Source organism: Oncorhynchus keta, chromosome 8 (assembly GCF_023373465.1).
Source record: "Oncorhynchus keta strain PuntledgeMale-10-30-2019 chromosome 8, Oket_V2, whole genome shotgun sequence".
NCBI lineage: Eukaryota > Metazoa > Chordata > Actinopteri > Salmoniformes > Salmonidae > Oncorhynchus > Oncorhynchus keta.
The window spans coordinates 20,652,143-20,668,478 of record NC_068428.1 but is presented as its reverse complement, the minus strand read 5'-3'; the positions used below and the strand labels follow the sequence as shown (position 1 = coordinate 20,668,478).

The 16,336-nt window shown below is 42.2% G+C and overlaps 1 protein-coding gene across 5 annotated transcripts in view; it reads right to left on the bottom strand.

Annotated features, from left to right (window-relative positions):
- Window positions 1–647: 647 nt before the first annotated feature.
- LOC118386979 (RAC-alpha serine/threonine-protein kinase-like) overlaps window positions 648–16,336 on the bottom strand; it is a 70,633-nt gene continuing 54,944 nt past the window's right edge. For 3 of the 5 annotated variants that reach the window (XM_035775042.2, XM_035775045.2, XM_035775044.2), the window contains 12 exons: window positions 6,476–6,604; window positions 6,156–6,270; window positions 5,719–5,845; window positions 5,462–5,593; window positions 5,288–5,353; window positions 5,108–5,176; window positions 4,690–4,815; window positions 4,440–4,568; window positions 4,062–4,276; window positions 3,907–3,994; window positions 3,701–3,803; window positions 648–3,497 (listed from right to left, as the gene is read on the bottom strand). In XM_035775042.2, the coding sequence (XP_035630935.1) occupies window positions 3,418–3,497; window positions 3,701–3,803; window positions 3,907–3,994; window positions 4,062–4,276; window positions 4,440–4,568; window positions 4,690–4,815; window positions 5,108–5,176; window positions 5,288–5,353; window positions 5,462–5,593; window positions 5,719–5,845; window positions 6,156–6,270; window positions 6,476–6,604 (1,379 nt within the window). In that variant the 3' untranslated portion in view covers window positions 648–3,417. The remainder of the gene's footprint in view (window positions 3,498–3,700; window positions 3,804–3,906; window positions 3,995–4,061; window positions 4,277–4,439; window positions 4,569–4,689; window positions 4,816–5,107; window positions 5,177–5,287; window positions 5,354–5,461; window positions 5,594–5,718; window positions 5,846–6,155; window positions 6,271–6,475; window positions 6,605–16,336) is intronic. The other 2 variants (XM_035775043.2, XM_052523808.1) reach the window with 1 other exon arrangement.

Sequence of the window (16,336 nt, the reverse complement as noted above, 5' to 3'; positions counted from 1 at the left end):
AAAATCCTTTTCTAGTTGGTGTAATTTCTGTTCATGGTCAGTTATAAATTGTGATTTCAATCACTCTCCTGTAAAACCATGACATATTTGATTTCAGATGCTTCATTTGGCAACATGTGCCAACACAGTCTAATCCCTAACCTTTCATGTGTGTTTTGTGATCATTTAGCTTTATCCACGATGGGCCTATGTTTATCAGGAATAACTGCATAGTGTGAGTGAAACCTTCACCATTGGCTAAATACAATGAGACTGCATAGCCTTTTGAGCCAGACGATGGCGCACTATGCATGCCATATGGCTTTGCTGAAACAGCCTTCCTTGAGGAACTATTTGAAATGTTAATGCAAAACATCCTTCAGATCTATAGGATTTCTTTAGAAGGCAGGGGCTTGGGGTCCATCCACATCAAGCTCCAGCACCCAGCTTGGCTCACAGCTGGACCCCAGCACACTGGACTGTCTCCCTGGACATCTGCTCCTTATTCTGGGCCATCTACACTTGGCTCTGGACCTCCATTGTCAGCCCAATACAGATATCCAGAGGATGGGCCTGCAAATTATGTGCTGGACAATATTTTTTTAGGCTACTTGTATACAGAGTATCAAGTGGGAAGCTTAGAGTTAATTGAATGAATTGAAAATCACTTTGTCCCAAAAAGATCTTTATTTCTGAATTCCAATGAAAAATACCACACACAGTGAGGGAAAATGTTATTTGTTCACAAAAGCTGGTGCATTCAATTGTTCAGTTTCTCATCTACCAAGGGGGCAAAGGGAATGAAATAACTTAAGAATATTTTCAAACAATTTCTATTTAACACCTGTCGATAAGCAACAATTAGGTCAATGATTTAAAAAAATATATACAAAACTGTAATGTGACAAAATTATATATGTTTTACATTAAATTCACAATTTATTTACCACTAATTATCAATTGTATTGTTTTGTTGAAATTTCAAACCATTTCCTCTAGAAACTATTTATATTCAGACTAAACTAAAGGCCTTAACATTTGACAAACCTAGAATCTGGTGGATCAGGACAAAGTCAATTATCCTCTTAACTCTTGAACAGTCAATCATTTTAAAGCTAAACGTAGATATCCTCACTTGGATTCAATTAGGACCATTGAGACGCATTGAATTGTTGCCCTCACAGACCTGTCCGCACAATCTCGTGCACACACAAAAATACATACCAAATAAATGGTCATCCTTCCTCGATTGTGGTCAGTCACAGCCTGTTTGGTGTGTTTCACTTGCAACAGTACCGGTCTATGTACAGTAGCAGTCTGTCTGAAAGGTACTGTAAGTCACAGATGTTGCTAAGAGCATTGCGGAGAAAACACCCAATAACCGGAAAGGATCGCAAAACAGAAAAAGAAAATGTACTCAAACAATCACAGAACAGGCTACCTGTTGAGAACTAACAGCAAAAAGGTCATTTTGTTGGCAGAACATTCACACAATTCATTTTGTACACTCAATCCCAAGGTTCGAATCAGTACATGCCTTTCAGATGATATTATCCAGGCTTCAGTCGGTGCTACTCCGATAAGGGTCAGGGCAAAACAAAGCAGAGGGTAAGGTTGTAAGTCTCTCAAACTAAACAAGACTTTGGTCACAGTTCTAGCTAAGACAGATATTAATTTCAAACCATTTATTTTGTTTCGGCATTGCCCTCACGAGGATGCCAGTGACAGTTGTCCGACCCTCCTTTCCCCTCACTATTGCACTGTGTTATTGCACAAACTCTCCACCAAGCTAACAGTCTTCAGAATATTTTCGAGAACTGGATCACTGATGAGAGTTTTGTTATACATTGTCCGGACTGTGACTGTTCTCAATAATAGATAATATTTGTGGAGAAACTGCTTGGTTGGTAAATCGTTAAAAAAAAATTACATTTTTTAACTCTACAGGCAGGTGAGCTTCAGACTCTTCCGTAGTTTAAGCTATGCATGTGTACGCATTCAATGGCATGCTGGTAGAAAAAGACATCCGTTTTCAACAAGTTGATTTATTTTATCAACATGTAGCATCATTTTCTGCGAGATATAAAAAGTGAGTTATATTACTTCTCATTTCAATGTACGTCTACAGCTTTGATAGAAAAATATAAACCAAGGACCAACTCAACATTTGTTCACGGGGTAAATGGAATGACCTTTCTAGAAAAAAATGTGTGTGTGTGTGTGTATGCATGCATGCATGTTACACACACCTAGTCATTTCACCATAAAATGTATCTGAAAAATACCTTCCCTACTGTGGTTGCAGCAGCAACTTTACAGGAATAAACAAGATTGCCATTCACATGATTTCTCATGAAAACATACATCTATTTCACTAAACATTAATGTAGCCAATACACCCATCAAAAATGTCCTTTATGATCACCACATAATTTTGTGAATTCCACTCTGTGCTTCACCACTTTACAGATGGTGTGATCCAGTAGAACTGTTCTCTCGATACATTGTACTGTAGTCACTAAGGACAACTTAGGCAAGGTGGTGAGGCCAGTAACACTGAAGAAAAGGAGACGGCTCATTCCATAGACTCCATTTCAGTTCTATAGCATTTACTTCTACTAGAAGGTGTGTGTGTTGGGGAGGGTCAACATTTGAGAGGTGAGAGACTGCAGGGTTATGCTCAGAAGGCACGAAATGGGAGAAGGAAACAGGAGGTGCTACGGAAACTTGTTCAATAAGAACACATTTTCATTTTCTATTTCAAAACTTGTTGCTTCGTGGTGTCCTACTGAACACAACCCAGGTGTGGAGCTTTAGTGTTACCTCTCCCAAACGTGTAAAACCTGGGAGTCAGAGCACAATGGCAGTGGTGGCTAGTAGATGGAGATGGGAAGGACTATTTCTACAGATCACGCTCTGATGTTTCCCTTTGCTCCATCAAAATATAAAGACAATCATTTGGAGAAATATATAGTGTACCGTTTAAAAAGCTAGTTTTCAGAGAACGCTTATGAATGTGCTTCTCTTTTGAGGCGAGCGGCATACGTATCATTGACAGGAACATCATGCTGCCATGAAGAATTAAGTAGGTCAGTCACCACCACTGTGTCCAAGTGTGTTGCTTTTGGCAGGCAACAGAAACCTCCCCTTAAGCACAACAAGTATGGTATTTGAAACACTGGTGACACCAAGGTTGACTCACAATAGTTTATAGTGGCCTTTCTCTCATTGTCCATCTAAAGAGGAGACCAGGATAAGAAGCCACGCTAGACAATTGAGATGTGCCCCAACAATTACAGCAAAATAATATAAGTGAAAAGAGGTCATAGATGGCCTGTGAGGATGTGTTCTGGTCAGAGGTATGTGTGGGGTCAGAGTGAGAGGAGTATGGTCCATAAGAGAGTGAGGAGAGGAGGAGAGGGAGTCTAGGTTTTTGGTTCAGGCTGTCCCACTGGCAGAGTAGGAGAACTGAGGGAAGTGGGGTCTCCTGTCACTGTCGAAAGACTCCATGCTGTCATCTGGGAAGGAAAGAGAGAGAGAAAGTTAAGAGCACAAATCATTCAAAATTAACATTCATCTTTCAAAGCAAAAAAAACAAAACAAGGTCAAATTGTGGATTATCTAGTAGTATGAACGCCTTTAAGTCAACTAAGGGGAGTTGATGTCCCATAAATCCATAAAATCTTTAAGCAACGTTTTGTTGAGTTGGGAGGGAGGGTACCTTGTCCTGGAGGAGTGATGGTGATGGTCTGCCCGGTGAACTCCACGTCAAAATAGCGGGTGTCTGTTTCCGAGGTGACCTGGGGCTTGAATGGCGGGACCAGCTGAGAGAAAAGGGGAGGAGTCATGAGTGGGCACCTGCCTGTCATAACACTTGCCATCACCATGAGAACAATGACAACACATAGAAAGCTTAGGATACGATACCTTCTTCTCGTACACATCTTGCCACTCGATCCCAGCAAAGAACTTGTGCTGCATTATCTCTTTGGCGTCATCAGGCCCTCCACCTAACCTAAAGAGAGGAACACACAAAGTCAGTGTGTACAGACACACGCAAACACACGCACACACACCCTTACCTATGCTTGGGGTCCTTCTTGAGCAGGCCAGAGAGCAGGGACTTTCCCTCGGGGCCCAGGGTTCTAGGAAAGCGGATCTCCTCCATCAGGATCAGCTCAAACAGCTTCTCATGGTCCTGGTTGTAGAAGGGCAGCCGACCGCACATCATCTCATACATGACCACACCCAGACCCCACCAGTCCACAGCACGGCCATAGTCATTGTCCTCCAGCACCTGTGTGTTGGAAACGGGAGGTAGAACATGAGCGTCATGTACAGGTGGGTGGTAGATCCTCTCGAAGGGCTTTCTAACCTCATCCCTATGTCTATGGTAGTGGTCCTGATTCACTGATAGTTTTCAATCAGTTGAAGGAAAGGGTTGATGGGTAGGTGTTTACCTCAGGGGCTAGATACTCTGGTGTCCCACAGAAGGTCTTCATGGTGGCCCCGTCCTTGATGCCCTCCTTACACAGGCCAAAGTCTGTGATCTTTATGTGGCCGTCTTTGTCCAGCATCAGGTTTTCCAGCTACAGTAGAGACGGTTTCACAAGGTGAGTTCGAGAACAGGGAGGTTCCTTCTTGAACTTGTTCAATAAAAACACATTTGTATTTTCCATTGCGAAATGTTTTCATGACTCCCTAAGTCACCTTCAGGTCCCTGTAAACCACATTCTTCTCCAAGTGGAGGTAGTCCAGCGCGGACACTATCTCCGCTCCGTAGAACCGGGCCCTCTCCTCGGAGAACACACGGTCTCGTGATAGGTGGAAGAACAGCTGGGTTGAAAGAGATGGTTATTGTGGCAATCCAATTTACAGTCACATAAATACGAACCATTTCCCCTAACCTTACCTGTATTAAGTTCACCATCATATAATCGTCTACCATGTAAGATCGTCATTGAAAATAAGAATGTGTTCTTAACCGACTTGCCTAGTTAAATAAAATAAAAAAATTTAAAGACAAGGAATCCTGTCCACTCTATTCATTAGTCCATCTGCAATGTTCTGAGTATTTCACCTCACCGATAAGGCCTTTACATCAGGTCAAATGTAACAAAGTACTCACCTCTCCTCCATTGGCGTACTCCATGACAAAACACAAGCGGTCGTGCGTCTGGAAGGAGTACTTCAGACCCTTTATGGAGCGGATGAAGGAAGAGCACAATTAGGTTACCGATTTATATTAGTATAACAGTAAACAGAGGGAACAGAGTTTCTGTTGCACACCAATGGAATGGTCTCTCACCGTTAAGAAGGGGTGTTTGGAGTTCTGCAGTACTCTGTTTTCAGTGAGAGTGTGTGCTACTTCATCCTAGAGAATACTAAGGAGATGAGCTTGATCCAAGAAAAGGAAATACCAGTATACACACACACACACACACACACACACACACACACACACACACACACGTCTACTCACTTTTGCCACAATCACTTCTTTCTTGAGGATTTTCATTGCGTAGTATTTTCCGGTTGACTTTTCCTTCACCAGGATAACCTTCCCAAAAGTGCCTTTTCCCAAGAGTTTGAGGTATTCAAAGTCGTGCATAGTCTAGGAGACAAAGTGTTAAAAACAAAGAGTTGGATAAACTGTATTTTGCCATATCAAAAACCCTGCCACTGGTATTTGCCTTACAGCGACACAAATGCTGAGAACAGAGGGTTAGGTGTACGCACCACTTTGAGTTTGGGCTTGGTGAGGTACATCTCCATGTCCATGGGGTCTGGTGAGGAGTCCATCCTCTCCTCCTCCTGTTTCTGCAGCCCATCAGCCACCTCCTGGATGGCCTTTGTCCACTGCTCCCTGAGGACGGAGGGAACCAGAGGTAGGATGACTACGTGTGTGTGACATGTTTATTTTTGTGGGGACCAGAAGTCCCCACAAGAATAGTAAACAACAATTTGAGCAACTGGGGACATTGTTAGTCCCCATAAGGTCAAATGTTATTTCTAGGGGGTTTAGGGTTAAGGTTAGAATTAGTGTTAGGGTTAGTTTTAAGGTTAGGAGCTAGGGTAAGGGTAACAGTACAGGTTAGGTTTGGGGAAAATAGGATTTATAGGACTGAATTGTGTCCCCCCACAAGGTTAGCTGTACAAGACTGTGTGTAACCTACCTATCCTCTGGGCTCTCCACATGGAAGGTGCGTTCTATGACAGTGGTCCACTGTAGGCAGCGGATGATGAATGTGTTGGGCTTGGGTCGCTCAGTCTTCATCAGCTGACATTCTGCTGGTCATAAGGAAAAACAGAGGGAGAGAGCGAGAACGAGAGCGAGTTATGTCATGTGGTGAACCATCAGGGATGCATAGAATGTAGTGCAGGGCAAGAACAAAAATGTGCAACCTCTGAGGTACTTCAGGACCTGAGTGGAGATGTACTGCTCAATTTGTGTTTTAAATATTGTGATTGGGGGAGTGTCAGAGGGTTGACTTACGTGCTACTGAGAAGTTATTGAGTGGCGTCTCCAGTTGGTCGACGTCTTGCGGTCGCTCCTTGTACCCGATGAACGTACCGTCTCTCTTCAGCAAGAAATACCTGGGCCTCCAGGTCTTTATGTACTCTCCTGAGAGGAAGCGAGAGAACCATTTAACAGATATCCTTCAGCCAATTGCATGTATTACATCAGAAAGTAGACTACTCAACCTGTCAGTGAAATCCTAACCCAGTCTGAAGAGCCATAAGAGCACCGAGCTATCGCTAACCCTAGGGGGAGCTAGTAATGATAGCATGTTGGACAAGTGTGTGAGAGAAAGACCGAGTTTGGTTGACCGCAAACGTCTGAGGCATTTGACCTGGTGGTTTCAACGAAAACAGAACTTCCCCTTAAGGGCCATTTCTATTTTTTGTATCTCCTCTTTGCACTGCGTGTATCTGTTGTACTGCCTTCATGTACTGTGCCTTTAAGACAGGCAGCTAGTAAACAGGGTCTCTGATATGTTTTTCATTTATTTTTATAACCGCGACTACGGGTACTTCTGGTAATCAACAACCATATTCTAGAAAACAGGAAGTGACACACTAACAGCACATTGAGAGAAAAACGACACCCTAATCAAGTGTAGTGAGTGCTGCTGCTGCTGACTCATCTGTTAATGCTCAATAAGGGCGATAAGATGATTGGAATCTTCGAAAAACTGTTTCATTTCACACGCACACTTCATGCCTAGAGACTAAAGCAGATGTGTGTGATGCTCCTAGGGCAAAGTGACCTAAGGAACAAGCTGTTGCCTTATAAAAGACAATCCATACCTATTAAGTGTTGTTGCATGGTGCCTGTCCAGACTCATTTACCAATGCTACTCATCTGAAACCCATATCTTTGCAAACACATAGGCCTAGGGTTAAACTTGCAGTAATTTATGGCAACTTGGTAATTTAAACTTTTTTCTTTCTAATTGTAGTCTTAATAGATTTTTTTTTTTTATATCTCTGTGTCAATATTGTCCATAGGTTTCAAGAGAAAAGCCTAATTGAAAAAAAGCATCTAAATCAACAATCGCATTACTTTCAAATGTACTTTTCAAAATTTTGGTGCCAAAACATTTAAAGTAAATTAAGTGTGAAAAAAAAGGCTATTTCATGCAGAAATCCACACACACAAACATATATATATATATATATATAAAATGATGAAATTGTATTTGTCACATGCTTCATAAACAACAGGCTACAAACTAACAGCGAAAAGCTTACTTACGGGTCCTTTTCCAACAGTGAAAGAAATAAAAATAACGAGGTATAACTAATGAGAAAAATAGCATGGCTATATACCGGCTATATACAGGGAGTATTTGTACCCGAATCGATGTGCATAAATGTGAGGTAAACGAGTTAGCTTTATAAATATACAATGATTTCGGAAAGTATTTAGACCTTAAACTTTCCACATTTTGTTACATTATAGCCTTTTCTAGAATTTATTAAATAAATGTTTCCTTAATCTACACACAATACCCCATAATAACAAAGTGAACAGGTCTTTAGAATGTTGATAAAAAATAAAAACAGAAATACCTTTAGTATTCAGACCCTTTGCTATGTGACTAAATTGAGCTCAGGTGCATCCCGTTTGCATTGATCATCCTTGAGATGTTATTTTCTACAAGTTGAGTCCACCTGTGGTACATTCAATTGATGGGACATGATTTGGAAAGGCACACACCTATCTATATAAAGTCCCACAGTTGAAAGTACTGTGGGACCTTCCCCAACCAGAAACAGTGGATTGATGGCAGCATTCGTGCAAAACTGAAAGTGCGAGCCACTGCTTTTAATCATAGCAAGGCGACCTGAAACATGACCGAATACAGTGTAGCTATTCCCTCCACAAGGCAATCAAACAAGCTAAGCGTCAGTATAGAGACAAAGTAGAGTCGCAATTCAACGGCTCAAACACAAGATGTATGTGGCAGGGTCTACAGACAATCACGGACTACAAAAATAAAACCAGCCCCGTCACGGACACTGATGTCTTGCTCCCAGACAAACTAAACGCCCTCTTTGCTCGCTTTGAGGACATTAGTGCCACAGCCCGCTACCAAAACCTGCAGGCTCTCCTTCACCGCAGCCAACGTGTGTAAAACATTTAAACGTGTTAACCCTCGCAAGGCTGCTGGCCCAGACGGCATCCCTATCCGCGTCCTCAGAGCATGCGCAGACCAGCTGGCTGGTGTGTTTACGGACATATTCAATCAATCCCTATCCTAGTCTGCTGTTCCCACATGCTTTAAGATGGCCACCATTGTTCCTGTTCCCAAGAAAGCTAAGGTAACTGAGCTAAACGACTATCGCCCCGTAGCACTCACTTCAGTCATCATGAAGTGCTTTGAGAGACTAGTCAAGGATCGTATCACTTCCATCCTAGACCCACTCCAATTTGCTTACCGCCCCAATAGATCCACAGGCGACACAATCAAACTGCACACTGCCCTAACCCATCTGGACAAGAGGAATACCTATGTAAGAATGCTGTTCATCAATTACAGCTCAGCATTAACACCATAGTACCCTCCAGCAGCAGGAGGCTGAAGAAATTCGGCACCAAAAGCACTGAAACTTTTACAGATGCACAATCGAGAGCATCCTGTCGGGCTGTATCACCGCCTGGTATGGCAACTGCTCCACCCACAACCATAAGGCTCTCCAGAGGGTAGTGAGGTCTGTACAACGCATCACCGGGGGCAAACTACCTGCCCTCCAGGACACCTACACCACCCGATGTCATAGGAAGGCCAAAAAGATCATCAAGAACAACAACCACCCGAACCACTGCCTGTTCACCCCGCTATCATACAGAAGGCGAGGTCAGTACAGGTGCATCAAAGCTGGGACCGAGAGATTAAAAACAGCTTCTATCTCAAGGACATCAGACTGGTAAACAGCCATCACTAACATTGAGTGGCTGCTGCCAACATACTGACTAAAATCTCTAGCCACTTTAATAATAAAACATGTGATGTAATAAATGTATCACTAGTCACTTTAAACAATGCCACTATACCCTACATTACTCATCTCATATGTATATAATGTACTCTATACTACCTACTGCATCGTGCCTATGCCGTTCGGCCATCGCTCATCCATAGATTTATATGTACATATTCATTCCTTTACACTTCTGTGTATAAGGTAGTTGTGAAATTGTTAGATTACCTGTTAGATATTACTGCACGGTCGGAACTAGAAGCACAAGCATTTCACTACACTCGCATTAACGTCTGCTAATTATGTATATGTGACCAATAAAAATTGATGTCAAAAACCAAGCCATGAGGTCAAATTTGGGGAAGGGTACAAAGAAAATATCTGCAGCAATGAAGGTCCAAGAACACAGCAGCATCCATCATTCTTAAATGGATGAAGTTTGGAACCCCCTCCCCCCAAGAGACTCTTCCTAGAACTGGCCGCCTAGGACAAACAGAGCAATCGGGGGAGAAGGGCCTTGGTCAGGGAGGTGAACAAGAACCCAGATGGTCACTCAGACAGAGCTCCAGAGTTCTTCTGCGGAGATGGGAGAACCTTCCAGAAGGACAACCATCTCTGCAGCACTCCACCAATCAGGCCTTTATGGTAGCGGCCAGACGGAAGCCACTCCTCAGCAAAAGGTACATGACAGCCTGCTTGGAGTTTGCTAAAAAAGGCACCTAAAAGGACTGACCATGAGAAACAAGATTCTCTGGTCAGATGAAACCAAGGTTGAACTCTTTGGCCTGAATGCCAAGCGTCATGTCTGGAAGAAACGTGGAATCATCCCTACAGTGAAGCATGGTGGTAGCAGCATCACACGATGCGGATGTTTTTCAGCAGTAGAGACAGGGAGACGAGTCAGGATCGAGGGAAATCTGAACGGAGCAAAGTAGAGCGAGATCCTTGATGAAAACCTGCTCCAGAACGCTCAGGACCTCAGACTGGGGTGAATGTTCACCTTCCAACAGGACAACGATTCTAAGCACACAGCCAAGACAACGCAGAAGTGGCTTAGGGACAAGTCTCTGAATATCCTTGCGTGGCCCAGCCAGAGTCTGGACTTGAACCAGACCAAACATTTCTGGAGAGACCTGAAAATAGATGTGCAGCGACACTCCCCATCCAACCTGACAGAGCTTGAGAGGATCTGCAGAGAATAATGTGAGAAACTCCCCAAATACAGGTGTGCCAAGTTTGTAGCGTCATATCCAAGAAGACCAGGCTGTAATCGTAGCCAAAGGTGCTTCAACAAAGTACTAAGGGTCTGAAAACTTATGTAAGTTTTTATTTTCTAATACATTTGCAAAAATGTCTACAAATCTGTTTTTGTTTTGTTCTGTGTAGATTGATGGGGGGGAACAATTTAATCAATTTTCCGGTTAAGGCTGTAACAAAATATTGAAAAAGGGGTACTTTCCGAATGCGTTGTCCTTATATATACTTTTTCCCTCCCAATTTCGTGGAATCCAATTGGTAGTTAGTCTTGTCCCATCGCTGCAACTTCCATGCGGACTCGGGAGAGGCGAATGTCGAGAGCCATGCATCCTCCGGAACACAACCCAACCAGGCCGCACTGCTTCTTGACAATTGACTTAACCCGGAAGCTAGTCGCACCAATGTGTCGGAGGAAACACCATGTCGGCCGCGACCATGTCAACGTGCATGTGCCTGGACCGCCACAGAAGTCGCTAGAGCGCGATGAAACAAGGACATCCCTGGCAGCCAAACCTTCCCCTTACCCGGACAACGCTAGGCCAATTGTGCGCCACCCCATGGGTCTCCCGGTCGCGGCCGACTGCGTCAAGGCCTGGACTCGAACCAGGATCTCTAGTGGCACGACTAACAACTGCGTTGCAGTGCCTTAGACCACTGCGCCACTCGGAAGGTCTACTGTAGATAAGTGACTAGGAAACAGGTTAGATAGACAGTAGCAGCAGCGTATGTGGGGAGTTTGAGTGTGTGTCAGTATGCACGTGGTGGTTTCAGAGGAAGGCCCCAAAAAATGGTTAGACGCCAGCCACAGTACTTTTGCTCTGCTACCGCACAGCAAGCGGTACTAGTGCACCAAGTCTGGTACCAACAGGACCCTGAACAGCTTCTACCCCCAAGCTATAAGACTGCTAAACAAGGCTGCTAATTAGCAAATCAAAATGGCTAACCAAACTACATGCATTGACCTTTTAAAAAAAAACTTTTGCACTGAGAATGCGCACACAGACTTATACTGACACCCTAACACACACGCACCATGCTGCTACGGTCTTATCTACCCTGTTACCTAGTCACTTTACCCCCTACCAAATGTACATAGCTACTACCTCAATGAACTTGTACCCCTGCACATCGACTCGGTACTGGTACTCCTTGTATATAACAATGTTATATTTTTACTTATTGTTATTCACCGCAAGGTGCTACAGAGGGTGATGAGTATGGCCCCCTTTTCTATCTTTAACTCTGCATAGTTGGAAAAGGACACGTAAGCATTTCACTGTTTGTGAACAGGTGGAGACTAAGCATGCAACAAAGAACATTTTATTTGAATGGTATTCACGGAGTTGGTTTATATTTAGGATCATGTTTTACAGATGTCATCTTATTTGATTATTTAATATATATTTTACATGTTGAGACCTTTGTATTAAGGTACTGAACATTGTCAAAAATGAGTTCGTCACATAACTGATCTTTAGATGGTTCTTCAGGACTGTGAACTTAGTTTACTTGAAAAGTAAATTTGTGAGAAAAAAATGTACTGGAAAGTTAAGAAACTTTTAGTGCCAAGTTCAAATGGGTTTATCTGTAATCCAATCACAAGCCTGAACAAATACAGATGGACCAATCAGCATATCTTTGCCATCTCCCTCCCAGTATTGTCTAGACTCGACTTGCCAGCAATAATGGCATGCAAGCAACAACAAAAAAAATTTAAATCAGAAAATAATTGTTCGGTAATGACAGTAATTAATCCGATCATCATAATACATTTCCTAATGTATTTGATGTGTTCTGACTCAGTCTTGTTAAGAGTTATTATATCATTTATGTATGTGTTCAAATAGCTAGTCTTCTTAAAAGACAGAACATGTCTAATTCAGAAGTGTCAGAAAGAACTTTTAAGGCTGAACCCAGATTGACATTTCAGAGCTATAAGGTTTTCTGTGAATGCACAAGTAAAAGAAAAGAAACAGAAAACATTTTAAAAAAGGGAGCGACAGCGAGGATTTTGATACTCTGCACTTTAGGTACCTTTAAAAAAAGTGGACCTTAATGGGTTATGAAAAAATAATATAGTTCTGAGATGTGAAAATGTTGATGCTCAATATCTCAGAAATATGCTTCGCGCAGATGGCACGATAAGGGTCTAAGATCACGATCAAGCAACGAACAGCAAAATCACTAGCCTATCGCCCCATAGTAGAAAAGTTAACCTATTCTACTGGTCAGCTTGTCGAGAAAGAAATAACCTATTCCAAACACACAGACAGCTGTGAGGGGGATGAATGATGCAACAGATCAGAAACTGTTGCTTAAAATGCTGACAAACTATTATGTATTTACATTATAAGAGCAGCAATGCGCACAAGTCAGTAGGCTACACATGCATGCATGTTCGTTCCATAACGCTTCGAACACACCGACAGCATTTTGCGCAAAATAGTACACACCATAATCTGAATATGTATGCAACAAAAATTCAACATTCACTTTCTACAACCATTTCTGTCAAGCAATCTACACATACAGTTTGACGCATACGTTCGAGAAATCCAAAGTATGCACCACACCGAACGCACTGCAACTGCCTCTGCAACGCAAACGCAGTGTTTCATTTGAAATAAATGGAATTCTGGTGTACCAAAATACAACGACGCTGTCGGTGTTCGCAGCATAATGCAATAAGCAGTAAAACACAGTCCCCAAAAGCTCCCCGCACATGCTAACAGTTTAATGTGAAATACTTGAATTTCGATAAGAAGGGAGATCTAATATGCTACAACTCGCATGGGTGGATAATATGACTAAGATTGTGCTACTGGACAATGAAACACAGTTTATATAAAATATTTGCCTCTACAGATACGGTCTGCTTTTGGCTAGGCTACTGTGAAACAAGGTAAGACATGCCCCATATGTAGTAAAACTAAGCATGTTTTTAAAATGCATATTGCCTCGCGCTGATGAAGCCTGCCTTCTGTTGCCTATGCATTTGCTATTTGAGATGCTGTAGCAGCAACTCTCGCGCTGTCTGACAGTTTCCACTCTAAAAGGCTCTTTATGCGGTATGCGTGTGATAAAATACTAAACGAATATACTGTACACGAGCCAATTTAATTTGATAAAATTATGCGTGTGGCATGGACATGGACGGTTTCACACAGCTGCAGGTGCACATGATGCTCCTAGGGCAAAGAGTGAGCTAATTAACAAGCTGTTGCCTTTCGAGTGGTTAGCTGACAATATCACGAATCTGATGCCCACGCTTCTATGGGGCAGACAGTGTTGACAACTAATTTTCAGGCTAAGTTGCTAGAGGCAGGTTGATGTTGCTAAAAGGTTGATAAATGACGTTGATGTCATTGCGTAAAAACGTAAAACTGTCATTACGTAGAATACACAATAACGTTACTCAAATTGACTGGCCATCTCTGCGAAAATATGATTTGACTTTTGTTCAGGTACAGACTCCCACTCTTTTCTGTACAATTTTGATTGAAACTTGTTGATTGATGTAAGTTCTGTTCAAGATCAAACATTCGTTACCAACTATTTTCATTGGGGTTGGCTCGTCGAACCCGTGCTACTGCTGCTGCAGTCAGCCAACAATGATTTGCAATTTGCTGGAATTGCTGCTGGCCTCCTGCTGCTGACTTCACTCATAATGCATTTTTTTGCAGCCAGGCACGTGTTGTGACTGAAAGAAAAAGTTTGTCATTTAAAAAGGGAAAATGCGTGCATGTTGGCATGAGTCACTTTTCAAAAGTTGCTAAAAAGTTCAAATACATTTTTAAAAGTAGCTACATGTGTTGCTAGGTGCAACAAAAAGTTGCCAGGGTAGTCTGAAAAGTTGCCAAATCTAGCAACAAAATCGCTAAATTGGCATTACTGGGGGCAGAAGTCCGTCCGTGTGTTGTGTTTCTGAACAGCTAGCAACAATGACATGCTGCTGCCATGTGGGGAATAGTAGGTGGCTTATTTCAGCTCGTATCTTTTTGACTGATGTCATATCGATGCTAATATAGCCAAAATTCGCTAGCTAACCAACAACTAGCGATGGATTTGAGAGACATTGTGCAAATGTAATGTTTTCAATAAACATTGACGAAATATAGTTTACACGTTGTCAACAATTCAAGCCATCCCATTCTGTTTTGCCTCAGTTGCGCACGTGTCATTTTATTTGCTTAATAACCAACCTGTCTATAAAGACAATCCATCTCTATATATTAATTGTTGTATGGTTCCCGTCTAGACTCAAACACCTAGGCCTAAACTTCAGGTAATTTACAAAAAACTTTCGGTAATTAACTGGTAATTTATATTTTAACCTTTATAAAAATGTATTCATTTGTTTACATATGATGATTCAAGAGAAAATGTAAAAAGCATCGAATCAACAATAGCATTATTTTCAATTAACCCTTCCCAACTATTTACTTTTTCCACAACTGCCACCAGTTTGGCACCAAAGCATTTACAATGACATGTTTTTAAACCAAGTGCATTTCATGCTGAAACCCTCATATTAAAACAGCAAAGCTATTCACTAAGTTGATGGTTTATATTTAGGATAATGTTTCACAGCTTTGTCATTCTATTTTTAAAATCTTATTTGATATATTTATTTTACATGTGATAAGGCCACAGAGGGCCAGAGATAGACATGTGATTATCTGAAGTACCCAAAATGCCACTAAATGGCATGATAAAATCACAGTTAGCAGTAATATACTCTACCTTTGCAACACTACATACATCTGCCTCCACCCTGGTGGCAGATCAATGCATTCGAGGTTAAAGGAGAGAGACCCAGTAAACAATTGAGATTAAAACTAATAATGAATAAATAATTTATAGCTACCCAAGCAGGCAGGAAGCCAGTGGCTAAGCCCGGTGGTACAGTGACAGGGCAGATAAGAGATGCCATTGCAGCCTGGGTTAGGAGGAGGATGTGGTTTCAAAAGGAACTGTGTGTGGCTTATAATAAGAATCCACTTCCTCCTCCCGCCCGTCTGGTTGTCTTAGGTAGTCTCTTCTAAAAGAGTCGAACACGTGTAAACTATAGCGTTGTATGCATGTAGATAGCTACAAAAGCAGCAAATTAAACAAGTACCTTTATTGGCAAAGCAATCAATCATCTATGTATGCATAGTGTGCTTACACTTTGTTAATATCACTCTGAAAATAGTATTGCATGAAAATTGCTTGTGAGCAGAATGAATGTGGGTAGACCCGCACACTTCCTGTCTAGACTAAGACAAGTAGGTCAAAACAGCAGTCAGATGTCAGCTGTCTCTGGTCTTTCCCGTTCAAACACAAGCACAGGCAACAGTGGTCCAGTAGTATTCTGGTCAGTGGTCCCATTTGCAAGCATCTATGAGCCTTATGCTCGGCCTTGTTAACACAAGGTGGCACAGTAATCAAATGTACACGTACAGCACTAACTCAGCACACATTTCTCATCCACATGTAAGTGTTGAGAGGAGCCAACACCACAAGTATGTCTCAGCCTTACAACCACTCCTCAAGATTCCTCAACTCACTCCAGTGTGTTCAACCACACTGGGTCTGAGGTTTTTGGTAAGGAAGGTACTGGATGGCCTGG